The sequence below is a fragment of the Diadema antillarum genome, unplaced genomic scaffold (assembly GCF_040938485.1).
Source record: "Diadema antillarum isolate AM-2024a unplaced genomic scaffold, OU_Dant_1.0 seq00000697_RagTag, whole genome shotgun sequence".
NCBI lineage: Eukaryota > Metazoa > Echinodermata > Echinoidea > Diadematoida > Diadematidae > Diadema > Diadema antillarum.
Window position 1 is genome coordinate 1,288,222 of NW_027271602.1, and position 15,567 is coordinate 1,303,788.

The 15,567-nt window shown below is 41.8% G+C and overlaps 1 protein-coding gene across 1 annotated transcript in view; it reads right to left on the bottom strand.

The window, feature by feature from the left end:
- LOC139737635 (5'-3' exonuclease PLD3-like) overlaps positions 1–12,962 on the bottom strand; it is a 108,586-nt gene extending 95,624 nt beyond the window's left edge. Inside the window, exon 1 of the mRNA XM_071648309.1 lies at positions 12,476–12,962. Coding sequence (XP_071504410.1) covers positions 12,476–12,484 — 9 coding nt within the window. The 5' untranslated portion in view covers positions 12,485–12,962. The remainder of the gene's footprint in view (positions 1–12,475) is intronic.
- Positions 12,963–15,567: the final 2,605 nt, after the last annotated feature.

Here is a 15,567-nt window from a genome sequence, read left to right on the forward strand (position 1 = left end):
GCAACCAATCTGTCACCTGTGGTGTACCTCAGGGTAGTTTACTGGGACCTCTTTTATTCATTTTGTATATAAATGATATAATAAATGCTTCTAACATTTTATCTTTTGTACTTTTTGCTGATGACTCTAATGTTTTTCTTTCTCATTCAGATCCTCATATTTTGGTGGATTTGTTAAATTCTGAATTAAAGAGATTGTTATGTTGGATAAGGTCAAATAAGTTGTCTATAAATCTTCTTAAAACTAAATGTATATTATTTAGTAATACTTTAAATAATCTTCCTAATAATATAAAAATAGATGATATAGTTATAGATGAAGTTGCATCAATGAAGTTTTTAGGTTTGGTTATTGACAATAAACTTTCATGGAAGTCACATATTGATAGTATTTGTCACACAATATCTCGAAATATTGGTGTTATTAATAGAGTTAAATATTATTTTTCTATTCCCACCCTTTTAATGTTATATTCAGCTTTGATTTTACCTTATTTGAATTATGACATCATAGCTTGGGGGAACACACATCCATCATATCTCGACAGACTGTCCCGTCTCCAGAAAAAAGCTCTTCGAATAATTTGTCATGTTTCTTGGAGAGCCCACACCGATGTTTTATTTTCTGAAAACAAAATTTTAAAGATAACTGATATTTATTATTATTGTCTTGGCCAATTTATGTATAAACTTTCTAATAATTTGTTGCCGTCTGTCTTCACAAGCATGTTTGCGAGAAACCGCTCGTTCCATAAATATCCAACTCGTCACTCAGATGAATTCCATCTGCCTTTAACTAGAACAATGTTTACACATTCTATATTTACATTTGCTGGACCTAAATATTGGAACAACCTTTCTAACAGTTTGAGGACATCTCCAAGTTTAAGTTCCTTTAAGAGTAATCTGAAGAAAAATATTTTGAACAGTTATAAGAATTGTTGATTCTTTATTGGTTGCAAAGAAGTGTAAAATCCAACCTTATATTCTATTGGAATTACAGCTAAGCGGCTCCATCCATCCACTACCTCTCGTGTCCTTCTATTTTTTTTTTGTCTCTTATCTTCACACCACGCATTAAGCTGCTTTCTCCCCCCCCCCCCCTCTCTCTCATACACACACACACACACACACACACTCACACACACACACACACACACACACATACTATTTTGTTTCTCTCCTCTCTTTTCCGGCATGACAGCGACTTAGTGTAGTGTAGGGATTTGTTCAGGGTTTTTGTTTCGGATAAGTTAGGTTATAGGTCTTTTTGTCTTAGTTTCTTTGTTTCATCCATTTTCAATGCTTATCAGTCTATCGATCATATAATTTCTTGTATTACGTGTGGGGGGAATGCAGCCTACAAGCTCAGCTTTTTAGCATTCCTCCCCATTTCCAACATTTTCCTATACCTACAAGTTTTCTGTAAATTTATCCTTTACTTTGTATGATGAAATTTATGCACTGTATTCAATTTTTGTAATATATTTATATGTTTTTGTTGGAAATGAAAAATAAATGAATGAATGAATGAATGAAATTAAAGAGTATAGTGAACACCGCCTCCGCTATCTATCTAAGTGACCTGAAGTCATCCTTGGAAGTACGAATGCTAGTAAGTCTTCTAACGAATTGTCGACAAGCGAACAACTAAAGCAGTACCGAGAAAGTCATCGCCAAAGACGCTTGGATGTCTCTGTGCTTCCTGAGGCTCCTACCTCGGCATCAATACCAAATAGCGGCCAGAGGTAAGTGAGTGCCCGGAAGACAAGAGACAACGCCGTGTCACTGAGCTACCAGATGTTGTCATCATAGGGGACTCTATAAAAGCACATCGACGGCCGTCTTCAGAGCCGAAGACGCAAAGTGATCTGCCATCCACACCCGGGTGCGAAGGTGGCAGATATCTCCGCTAAGAAGGTTACCGAGGGTGTAAAGGCAAAAGGAGACGTCATTCTATATAAGTACATATCGGGTAAAACAACGTTTCGCATGGCAATGGAAGTACATCCACCGCAGATGACATCATAGCCTTGGCAGACGGGATTTCAACTAAAGGATGTGAAGTTGCCTTATCCAGTATTGTGCATCGTAGATGGGAATCAGTTCATCAGAGGCGCCTCGTCGATGGGGTGGATGAGCGCCTGAAAACCGCTGTCCTGAAACGGAGCTGGGGTTTCATTGACAACAGCAGCATCGGTGATAGGCATCTTGGGCGAGATGGGGTTCACATCAACAAGGCTGGGCAAGCTGTTCTTGCTTCGAATATGCGTAATTTCATCAGGCGACCCAGAGAGCAACCCACTGCATCTACTCAACAGAGCTCGTATGCTGAAGTGGTGGTATCCTCAACACAGAATTTCAGGATGATTCCACCTCGAGGGCGGCTGAAATCGACCCCCACCCACCCGTGGCTTCCACTGACAAAAGCTCAGCAGGGGTGGCACGAGCATCTACGTCTCGTGACGGCAACATGCTGCTAACTTCTCGCTCTAACTTCGGTGAACATTGTGCGGGTTCTCGTTTATCGAAGTCAAAATCACAAACAATTTTTAACATTGCTTTGAAAGTTGGTACCAAAAATTTGAATTGCAATGATAATGTTAACACTGGCAAAGCTCTTCAGGAGCGACCACATGAACTAATCAAAAGTGAAATTAATAATTTGATGAATGGTTCAGTTCCTCCGCTCAGAAAGAGGGGTCTAAAATTTGCCCACTTGAATATTCGTAGTTTGATTTCTAAAACTGATGAACTTAGATTACTTCTGAGACATACATCACTTGATGTTATTGGTTTGAATGAGACATTTTGTGATTCCATGATTGATGATTCTGAATTGCATATCGATGATTATGTCCTATTTGTACGCAGAGACCGTACAAGACAATGGTGGCGGTGTGGCTGTATATATTTCCAAAAGATTCAACTATAGAATAAGATGGAAGATTAAACGAGAACTTACCGTTTGAAGTTTAATATTAATTTTATGAGTAATTGGAGGGTGAGATTACGTCATATATGAGATCCCGCTAGTGCGCGCGCCACTCAATATTAGAAGCAAGAATGTGACCACTGATGTAGGAAGATAACGAGAGATTAAGTTACCGTTTGAAATTTGGGGGAGGGTGAGGTGGGACGTAATCTCACCCTCCAATTACTCATAAAATTAATATTAAACTTCAAACGGTAAGTTCTCGTTTAATCTTCCATTTTATATCGTAATTTCGTGAGAGATTACGTCATATATGAGATTTCAAAGCCAGTGGTTACATTCTCGAGGCAACCCCCCCGAAAAGGGGTAGGAAGCATACCTTACAAGAGGTTCCATTGCAAATGTCATTCAGGTTGAATGCTGCAGAGATATTGTGTCTCCAAGAGTTCACAAGTTCAGGCAGTTCAAGACATGTCTGCCCAAATCTTAGGGCTTCACAGTCTATTTTTTGATAATTGTTTCTACAAAGGTTTTCTCAGCAGGACAGGGCTTGTTGTAGTACTTGCGAAAGGTTCTTTCGTTGGCCCAACCGGCTTGCGCAAGTATTTTAGATACTGGGAAATTTCCCTTATTGGCTGCGGAGGTAGACGCTGCCCGAGTAGAGTGCGCCTTGTAGATCTCTGTATCAATACCCGCAGCCTCCAAAACCTCCTTAATCCAGCGAGCGATTGTTTGAGATGATACCCTGTGATACGGTTTCTTGTAGCTAACAAAAAGGTACCGTTCACTAGCTCTGATTCTGCGGGTCCTGCTGATGTATTCCTGCAAGTACCTGACTACACAAAGTCTCCTGTCTGGCGGGTATGCCTGGAGCTTGACACTGTGTGAGTAATTTCCAGGCTTGCTCTGTTTTAGGAGATCATGAAGGTGAAAGGTGACTGCATTATCTCTTAACACCATACCATCCAAGCTTAGATAGTGTAATGATTGAATCCTTTGTGCTGAGATTAATGCAATAATCACACACAATTTAAGCGTCAATTTTTTCAGGTCCAAAATGTGCGCTGGGGACCAAGAACGAAGAAAATTGAAAACAAGGTTAACGTCCCACATTTCCATGTATCTAGGCTTGGGTGGGCGTAGCTGAAAGACTCCCTTCATAAATCTCTGGATAAAGGGATGGTTTCCAACTGTAAACATAGTATCTCGAAGAATCACAAATGAAGATAGAGCACTCCGTGCTAAGTTTATGACACTGTAACCTGCCCCTTTATCGAAGAAAATGTCACTCAGGAATTCCAGGATAGCTTGAACATCCGAGTACAAGTAGTTGCTGCATTTTTTGTCACAAAATGCTTTCCATTTGTTTATGTACACTGCATACTGTTTTTTAGTCCCTTTTCTCCAAGAGGAGGCCATTACAGCAGTTATCCGTGCATTCAATCCCGCATCTCTGAAGGGCTTGCACAGAACCTGCAAGCAAGAAGATCAATCTGAGTGTTTAGTGGGTGAGGAGTGTTAGAAACTGGCAATGTTAGTAAGGATTCACTCCTATGAATAACAAGTGGTTCCTCATTCATCATCCTGTATAGGAGAGGAAACCATGGCTGGCTTGGCCATTTTGGGACTACTAGTATCCCAGTTGCATTATCAGATTTGATTTTTTGAATGCACTTAGCAACTAAGCAGAAAGGAGGAAATGCGTAAAAGTACCACTTTCCCCAATCGAGAGTAAAGGCATCAACAGCCTTGGCATGTGGGTCGGGCAACCATGTGACATAGTTCTCTACCTGCTTGTTAAGTCTGGAGGCAAATAGGTCTATTTCTGGTGTCCCAAAACGTGAAGTTATTTCTTGGAAAACTGTGCGGTCAAGCATCCATTCTGTGCGGTCATTGAAAATTCTAGACATGCGGTCTGCCTCCACATTCAGCTTTCCTGGCAAGTGTGCTGCAGTGACCCAAATTTTACGAGTTTCGCACCACTGCCAAATCTCTCGGGCTGCCCGATCACAGTCAAGGGATTTAATGCCTCCCATGTTGTTAATGTACGCAACAGCAGTACTGTTATCTAGCCGTAACAAAACATGAATGTTTTGTGAATTAGAACAGAAGGACTTGAGTCCCATGCCAGCAGCCAGGGTCTCCAGATAATTAATCTTATTCTCCCTGGCTTTTTGCAGCTCGTCTTCATTCCATCTACCCCCTGTATGGGTGGTATGATCAGATGCCCCCCAGCCTTTGCCACTGGCATCCGTGCACAATTCGAGCATAGGTTTAGGGTGTCGTAAGGGTGAGAAAGTAGACTGCACATTGTCTGTCCACCATTGCAGCTCTTGTTTTGCTTCCAAAGATAGGCTCATTTTTCTGTCAAAATGCCCCTTATTCATTTTGAGTGCTTTGATTTTGTCCCTTTCTAAAGCCCTGTAATAGAGCTGTCCATACTGGACTGCGGGAAATGATGCTACCATTTTCCCGATAATTCTAGCCACCTGCCTGATACTGGGGTTTGCCATTTGCATAAGTTCATTGCACAAGGACTGTATTTCCTCTGATTTGTTATCAGGCAGTCGAATTGTCATGGCCTGAGTATTGAGAATGAAACCAAGAAATTGTATTTCTTGAGTGGGGCATAGTACTGATTTTTCTGGGTGTACCAAGAACCCAAGTTGTGCAAGGATGCTAGTGGTTTCAAAAACCGTTTGCAATGTTTGATTCTCACTTTCTCCAATAATGAGTACATCGTCAAGGTATCCAATTACTACATGCCCTTGCTCTCTCAGTAATGTAAATACAGGTTTCAGTAGTTTAGTGAATAACCTTGGCGCCGTGCTCAGGCCATTAGGCAGTACTTTGAATTGCCAAAGTTGATTTTTCCAGGAGAACTTTAAGAACTTCCTGTGTGTTGGGTGCACAGGTACTGTATAGTACGCGTCCCGAAGGTCGACTGAAGCTAAGAAGCTATTTTCTGAAATGAGTTCAATAGCAGTATGGATATTTTCCATCTTAAAATGCTGGTACTGGAGATATTTGTTGAGATCAGACAGGTCTAGGATAACGCGTGTACCCCCGTCTTTTTTAGGCCGTGTAAAAATATTAGACACGAATTCTCCAGTTTCCATCTGGCACGGTTCGATTACTCCCTTGTCATGGAGTTTAGAAATTTCAAGATCAATATCAGCCTCTTCGGCTTTATCACACCGAAAAAGGTAAGGGGGTTTAGTTCTAGATGGTGCACCCATCTCTTTACTGAATTCAAGCCTGTAGCCACTTACAGCATTTAGCACATGTGGGTCTGAAGTAATTTTGCGCCACTTTGGGAGGAATTGCTTCAGTCGACCTCCTACCATAGGTTCTACATTATTATGACATAGCTTTGCATAATCACTAGAATCAGATGTCATGTTTACCTCGTCAGTTGAACTGGAGGTTATTGTGCTCTCTTCATCCCTGAGCCCTGCTTGCTGCCGCAGTGCGGTTGGTGCTGGCTGGGATGTGTGAAGGTGTGGGGAGCCGACGGCTTCCCCCTCCCCTTGGGGCGCTGGCCTAAAAAAGCATGGCTGGTAGCTCCAGTCCACGGTCCTTTTGCACCTGTAGGCCTAGTGACATCACTTGTACTTGCACGAGAAGTAGTCCAGCCCGCGTCGCGGTACTGTTGGGGCAAATTTGAGCTTCCTGATGTAATCTTGCTCCTGCCCTTGCCATATGCACTCCTGCCATAGTCATATGGGCTGAAACGCTGCTTTTTGTATTGTCTGCTATGCTCACTCCTGAGGACACCCTCAGTTGCTTTTTGTTCATCTCTTATGTCTTTCATTTGCCTTCCCAGGTCGTCACCAAAAAGGAATTTGGAGACCGGGGTAGAGGGCTTGCAGAGATGCTGGAATTGATAACCAATGTCTGGTTTCATGAATTCCTTACGCAAGGAATTTAGCTCGAAATTCGCACTGCACAGAAGTGCTAGTGCATCTTGTTGCTGTTCAGTGATATCCTGTGCCGACACTGTATGTATGTAGGCATTGATGCCTCTCGTGAGATTCTTTTGGAGTCTCTGAAATTTGAGGTCTCGTGTCTTTGAAAAGGCAGGTAGCCCATTCCAGATTCTTTGGTTGACTTTCGGCACATCCACCAGCTCACAGTTGCTGGGAATGGGGTATTTAGTGATCGTTTCATCTACCACTTTGGGCTCGAGCTGGTGGGTCAGAAGGTAGGCTGTAGACTTAGCAATTTCTGGGTCAATGGGGGGACCAACTTCCTCAGCCACAGCAAATTTGGCTGCAATGTTTGGCACTTTCTCCACTACAGAAGGGGGAACTTCGCCTTCTTCAATATCAATTTTGTCATCACGATTATCCCCTTGACCTGGTTGGATAATCACAGAGTTTTCATCCATATCTCGGCCCAGAAATGGTGCCGCATATTCATCATCATAATGGCAGTCAGTATCTGCCGAGTCTGAAGGGGAGTATTCAGAACGAGTCCTGATACTCTTTCCATTGCCACCGCCTTCACGGGCTGGTGTCTGCTTTGCCGACTGTGCCTCCACAAATTGAACAACCACAGCTAATTGGCCTTCAAGCTTGCCGAGTCTATCTTCCAAAGTTGAAACTTTAGAGGCCAGTTTGGCAGGTGGTTTCACTGTTTTGTTTGCACCGGTACTACCGCTAGGGTTAGCACTGCTTGTTGTAGTAGTACTATTACTAGTACCTGCCTTGCCGGCTCTAGTAGGCGTTTTACCTTTGGCTGTCGCAGTTTTCTGCTTGCACTCTTGTGCGTGCTGGTCTCCGCGACCCCCGCCGGTGGCTGCCGGGGACGCGACTGCTGTCAGCAGCGGTGGTGCGGCTGCGCCGCCCACGTTTGGAACGTTGGTCGAAGACATAAATTCCGTTGCTGTTCAGCTGAAGAATGATCGTTAAAACCAGAAAAAAACCTGGCAAAACCTCCCGTTGAGGTAACTTTCGCTATTACGTCGATCCAACTCGAACGAAAACTTAAATATTCAAGTGCAATTCCGGGGAATTTTCCGAGCACAGAAATTCGCGTGTTAGCAAGATGGCGGCGACTAACGAATTGAGTGGCGCGCGCACTAGCGGGATCTCATATATGACGTAATCTCTCACGAAATTACGATATAAAATACGACTTGAATTCATCTACTTTAGAATGCCTTTGGTTTGAATTGCATTATCCAAATAAGCCTTCCATCCTTGTAGGGGAATTTCACAGACCTCCGAATTCTCACGTTGATTTCTTTGACGAATTAGACAAGAATTTGGACTCTGCTCTCTCGGAACATGAGTTGTATTATATTAGGTGATTTCAATTGTAATTATATGCCACGCCAACATGATGGGAATGCCGAAAAAGTTATGTTTTATACAAATATGTACGGACTAAGTCAGTTGATTGATACTGCCACAAGAGTTACAAATACTGCTTCTGCTTTAATTGACTTGATATTTGTATCAGACAAAGAACTTCACACTGAATGGGGAATATTTGAGACTAGCATTAGTGATCATTATTTGGTATATGCTATTCGGGATTTCAGTGCAAAGAGCCATCAAAAATCTGAATGTGCAGAATTTCGCTCATTCAAAAATCTTAATGAGGAAGAATTTTATAGCATTTGAGAAGTGCTCCGTGGCAGGTCATAAAAGATATAGACGACGTTGATGAGGCGTGGGATATGTGGTTGACTTTTTTCAATAATGTTATCAACAAGCACATACCTTTGCGCAAAAAGCGGATAAGAAAACATGTCCATGGATATCTGATGAGGTTGTTAAGCTCATGACGGAATGTGATAAAGTTCTCAAAGCTGCTAAAGCTAACAATAGTGATGATCTTTGTAAGTTGCCTTATGCCTCTACAGTCATCATTCAACACACTTTAAATGAAGGCTGTTATATATAGAATATTATATAGAATATTAATTAGTCACTCATTAATATTTATTAGTTCTCTCTCCCATATAGGCTGTACAAATGAAATAGTTTTTCTGACCTAATTTGCATAAATCTTCATAAAAATATTTCAAACTCAAACTACGCGTAAGTATTGGAAATATTTATAATAACTCAAAGTTTCATTATCTGTAACATAGTATGTGATAAACTGATGTTATGTAAGTCTGAGGTTGAGACTACTGTATTATTATTTCCACTCTCGCTCTCACCCTCTCTACTTTCAGCCCTGTTTTCTCTCCTCTCTGATGACAGTAACTCTCTGTTCTTCCGATGCCACACTATCTGTCATCTTTCTCTCATCTAATGTAAGATGCCAGTGGTTAGCAGGGATGCCAAGTTCAAAAAAATTTTATGAGTGAGATTTTCATGACTCGGCATTTCGGCATGCGAATGTGCGCGGGAGCGAGGGTGTTGGAGGGGTCCCCCCCCCCCCCCCCCCCCCCCCCCCCCCCCCGTGGCCTCCCACAGTAGGGAGCTTTTTCAATTTTTAGCTCTTAATGGTGCGATCAGGTGCATACTTACACTAAGAGACTATTGTTCACTTATTTTGAAAGACAACAGGGAAATATACCTTCAATTGCAACTATCACTTTAATCTTTTGAGCTATGCTCATTATTATAGGCCCAAGTTGCAGACTTCGTCCAATGCGTGAGAAAAATGGGTGTCATGCGTGAGATCGTGAGATGGCCCCTAAATGCTTGAGTCTCACGCAGAATGCGTGAGACTCGGTAGCTCTGGGTTAGCCTGGATGCATTCCTTGTATGACCACTGCTACCCATAACCCCTTCCGTTCCCATGCAATACACTGTATAAAAGATGTACATAGACTGGAATAAAGTCAGTCTGGCATTGCAGCCACTGAGTCAATGTCTACTTTCTTTTGCGTGCATATAACCTACTTACCTAGCTATATACTTCACATATATTCCCTCTATACTAAGGTTATAATATAGTATTTCTTGAGCAATGGAATTTTTGCATATTAATTAGCTGGATGTTGATTTTTTTTTTGGTTTAGGTGGTCCATTCATGGGTCAAATTTGCTGTTTTCACCCAATTTTAAAACTGAATAATTTGAAAACAAAAAGGTGTTGACACGTAACTTTTGTTGAATTTCGTAGCCCCTCTGATGTTCTACGACATTAGATGAAAATCAAACATTTATTCACATTTAAAATCTGATAATATTGGTGTGAAATCCATGAAAAACAGAATTTTGACAATTTGGCCCAAATTTGGCACAGATTTTGGACCATTTTTTGCATCTTAAATTGGCCATATCTCAAGAACCCCTGGTTCAATCTTTATGATCTTGGTATCATTTTACTCGGGTTTCAGAGCTTATTTTAATGGAGGTATTGAAAAATAGATTTACACCATTTCAATTTTTTGAGTGACATCATCCCTAATTATAAAAACAATAGTAAGGCCTACAATGTATACTTGGGTGACCCGCACCTCGTCATAGTTAATGTTTGCGCATATTTGAATCTCATTTTGCCACTGAAATTCTTTGAAACCCAACTCACATATATGGTACAGGAAAAATGCTGAAAATTCCAATGGAATCACAAGTTCACTGATCGATATCGAAAATTTGCTGCTATCGTCGTCAAAACGCAAACGATGCGAAAAAGTTGCGCGCTAAGGAAGGGGCCCACAACTCGTCACCCGCGCTCCCATAGACAAAGCACGTAAAAGACGTGTGCGGGTGACCGCGATGCTCCCATAGACATACACGTAAAAGATGCGTGCAGGGACAGTGGTGATACTTATAACACGTATTCCGATTAAATTTCAGATTTTCGCGAAAAACTGTTCGGTTTTCACCACAATTTGCTTGGTTGTGGTAGCCCTTAAAACAATTTTAAGCGGGGTGACAGTATTCGGGCCCCTGACGAGGTGTGGGCACCTCACTATACAATGTCTAATACTAGTAATAGTAACACATGCAGAGTCTAGTAGGGGTGGTATTATGAAATCCTTCCTTGGAAGAAATTTCTTCCTAAGTGAGGATTTCTTCCTAAGCAGAGACTCCAACCCAAAGTACCTTCTGATCTGGAGATTCTCCCGCCTGAAACCTCTAGCAAACGGGAGACTCAAAGTTGATGTGTGCAAAGCGCGAAATTCCCATGGTTCTAGATGCTCTCTGGTGCTATCTAAGGCTTATTTTTTCAACATACGATAGAAATATGTAAGAAATCCTTTCCAACGGGAGACAAAGAGCCAGGGCGGGAGATATTAAATCTCAAACGGGAGAACGGGAGATTTTACTAAAATGGGTTTTCGGCGGGAGATCTCCCGTCGAAAACGGGAGAGTTGGAGTCTCTGCCTAAGTGGTATTCTGAAAATCTTCCTAAGTTTCTTCCTAAGTACACTTAGGAAGAAACTTAGGAAGGGGGCGGGAATATGCAAATTTCTGACTTAGGAAGAGGTTGGTATTCTAGAATGCACTTAGGAAAGAATTTTAGGAAAATATTTAGGAAAGCTCCACCCCTGTCCTAAGTACGTTGTTAAGAATAGCAAACTGCAAGCATCATGATAGGCGCGCTTGTCAGTCATTGCACGCACATCGGTACTTTGATGCGCGAAATGAGCGTGAGAAAGGGGACATGCCGCGCTCTTGTGCATTTGACCCTACGTCATAGTAATATGCGATGCGATTGTCATTGGTTAGTTCCTTAAGATACGGCATTTTACGCGAAAATGAAAGGACTGCGGCAATTCGTTTGATTATGTCCATAAAGCTTCACAAGTTTCCTAGTTACTCACGAAATTTGAGCAAAATCGGTTTGAGGCATCATATCTAAAATCATGGATTTAAATGCGATGTCAAACGACCCATGCGAATGCTGAAATGCGAGCGATTACTGACGTGAGTGTCGCCAGGCGCGGCGGCGCGGCAATGCTTAGTGCAGACGTGGCGACTGAGTACAGTACTCAGTCGCCACGTCTGCACTCAAGCATTGCCGCGCCGCCGCGCCTGGCGACACTGTACTCAGTCGCCACGTCTGCACTAAGCATTGCCGCGCCGCCGCGCCTGGCGACACTCACGCCAGTAATCGCTCGCATTTCAGCATTCGCATGGGTCGTTTGACATCGCATTTAAATCCATGATTTTAGATATGATGCCTCAAACCGATTTTGCTCAAATTTCGTGAGTAACTAGGAAACTTGTGAAGCTTTATGGACATAATCGTATTGGCTTAGGAAAGGATGTGGGTGGGGATGAGGATGGCCTAATTTGCATTGAAGAAGTGCCTAGGAAGAAATTTCAGAATACCAATTTTGTCTTTCCTAGGCACTTCCTAAGTTTCTGACTTAGGAAGAAACTTAGGAAGAAACTTAGGAAGATTTTCAGAATACCACCCTAGATCTAGATGTAGAAATAGAAAGATAATACAGTAATATTATGAAGAGTCATTCTAACCGTTAGAAGTAACAACCTTACAAACACTTCACTAACTACGACCAGCAGCCCCATTACGCTATTGCCTATGCGTATGGGGCTGCTGGTCGTAGTTATAGCATGGAGGTAGAAGGTCTCTACCTCCATGGTTATAGCAACACCTACCCGAGTCATGTTGAAAGTAGCTGATGTTGTTGCCAAGCAAGTATTGCTGGGTTTGTTAGTAATGTTGCGGTTTCTCTCTCCCTCTCTGTCTTGCACCAGTTATCTTCTTACAGACTAGTCTCTTCAATCTTGTATTGTAGTAGACCGAGAGATAAGTCTGTACTGCCTGTAATCTCCTAGTCTATAGATATTTATCGTGATCGTGGGGATATGCATGTTCCGCACAGAATGTCTGGCTTCACGGTGAACGCTGTGCCAACCCTGGCCCCTGCCACCATCCGCACACTCACGCTGAGGTGTTCATTCGATCACTAGAAATGCCGCGACTACAAAATAGTAGTAGGTTCCTACGTTGCGTTCATGCTGTAAACAAATATTTTAAATCGAAGGAGGTGTGATCTCTCCGAAGAGGTTTTTGAATAGAACTCTCACACGTGACTCCCTGCAGCGTTGACCGTAGCAGACTGAATACAGTATCTCAGCATTCGGTTCGGTCGGTGTGTCACCAGCGTACAAGCTAGCTGCGTGCATTTGTACTTCTAAGAGTATAGAAGCGCACGCAGTGCGCTAAGAGGGAACACTCTCCCGATTTTACACATAAACGGGCGTAGTATGCAATGGAGCCTAACGGCAGCCATTTTAGGATGCAAGCCGCTGGATCGTCTGGGCCAGGCCAGATATTGGTACCACCTGAGGTGGCAATACCTTTTTGGTGTCATTTTGTTTGTCGGGCATAGATATGCTTATCAAGCTATGATAGCATTTCCAAATGAGTAGCTTAGTCATGATAAATGAATTTTAAACCAATTTGGTCACGTTGTTATATCCCTATACTTCTGAATCGAGACCAACCGCTATACAAAGAAGAGCACTGTCTTCTGTATGTTCACAGGTGTTCTGTTGTAAACGCGGTGCGCTTAGCAAGGCAGCGAAGGGAATATCCAAGGGTTATGTTATTGTTGTTGTTGTTGTTGTTATTTTGATTTTTTGGCGTGTATCATTCATTTATGAATATTTACGCCTAATACCTGTTAAAATTTATACAAATATCTTTATGATTATTATTATTCATCACTAATTCAAAATTTTCCGCTGCATTATTGCTGCAATTGTGGAGATTTTATAAACAGACTGTCACCCACCCATCATTGGCCGTTTTTGTGTATTTTCTGGCCAGCCCGGTTCGTCGTGAACAGGCTTCTCAGCTTGCGCATGCGCGCGTGCAAGCCTAGGCCCCTCCAATACCGGCCAAGACTGGGATGATGTCCAGAGACTCCAACTCTCCCGTTTTCGACGGGAGATCTCCCGCCGAAAACCCATTTTTTCAAAATCTCCCGTTCTCCCGCTTGAGATTTAATTTCTCCCGCCCGTAGTGGCTCTTTGTCTCCCGTTGGAAAGGATTTCTTACTTATTTCTATCGTATGTTGAAAAAATAAGCCTTAGATAGCACCAGAGAGCATGTTTCAGGCGGGAGAATCTCCAGATCAGATGGTGCTTTGGGTTGGAGTCTCTGGATGTCTGTTAATGTCAATGTCTCCTTTTCCGATTGAATTACTGAAACCAAAAACAAAAAATATAATAATTTTGAAACCATTATAACATAAAAATCAAAGCAGACATTTTGGGCTTCTGGTGAGGTGCAGATGATCATAATATGCTTCTTACGTACATTTTTGTTTTACATACAAACATACACACACTTGCACTTACACAATATAAAATACATACGTACATGATATTATCTTCAACGATTTATTGTATATAATAATTATAGGAAGGAGAATCTCTGTGTCCTTACGAAGGCCACCAATGCTTTTTGGTTTGAATATTCTGATGAATTTAAAAGACTCAAAATGTTCTTTACTTCCTTTTATACAATCTGTTTCAGCTAACAACATTGTCCTTTCTATTATAAATCTAGGGCATTCGATTAGAAAATGTTTCGTGGTTTCTGATACTACACATCTTTCACATAGCCCGGTATCATGCTTGTGCAATAAAAAAAGATTATAATTTAAGCCAATATTATCCATTCTTATAAACAGTGCAAAATTGTCTCACTGTTGTTTTTTTTTTGCTTTAATACACATTTGAATGTCACTGATACATAATTTTGTATGTTCTTTAGGGGAGAGATTGTTTCTTCCCATCTTTTTTGCCATTTTTTCATACAATACAATCGAATAATATTATTTGACTCACTCTTGTTTATTTGGTTTTGAACTTCTACTTGATTGCGTGTTAAGGCTTGTTTACTCTCTTAATTTCTAGGACTTAAATTTTAAATCTTTCTTACGACTTAAAATATTTTAAGTCTTTAAGACTTATTTTAGGTGGCTTCGATTAAAAGTTGAGTGTCGAAGCTGTTCGCAATCTAAATCTAACAAGGACTTAAACTTTCAGCCAATCAGATGACTTGTAAATGACGTCATGCGCTATCTTGAACCGCCTAAAACCGGAATTGGCGCTGGCCGTCACTTTGCTTCATGCGATGCTAGATAGCGTAGTCATACACACACATTCAGTGCACAATATGTACATTGTACATGTACTATAGTATGTATTACCATCGACCATTTGCAAACAAACGCTATTGACTCGAACAGTTGAGTTGGTCTTGAAGGCAGAAGTCATGCAGGCCGGAGTTTTTTGAGGGCATGATCTGACGGAAGCTTGTCCAAGTTGCTTAAAGGTGAGCATATTACTGTATGAATGCTTAAGAATGTGTTTGATAACTCTGGGACTCAGTAACCAAAGATAAAAGATGTTAAGATGTGCACTAACCGCCCTACATTTTTGGCGAGTTTGAGCCTTGCCGCTGTATACAGCGCTGTCCATCCCTGAAGCGCCAGCGCTAACGTTAGCTGTTCATGGCTAATGTGTCTATCCAAACATTGTGTAACAAGTTACATGTAGGCTAACGTTATACTAGTATTGTGGGGCTCTATTTCGGTGAAACTGCAAGTACAAGTGTAATAATACAGGGACTCTTATAAAGCGCCCATTCTACCTAATGATTTATGATGTTGGTGTCTTGACTGAAAGGTAAAGCTATGGGCATAACACAGGCGACTGTAGCGTAGGCCTGTCGT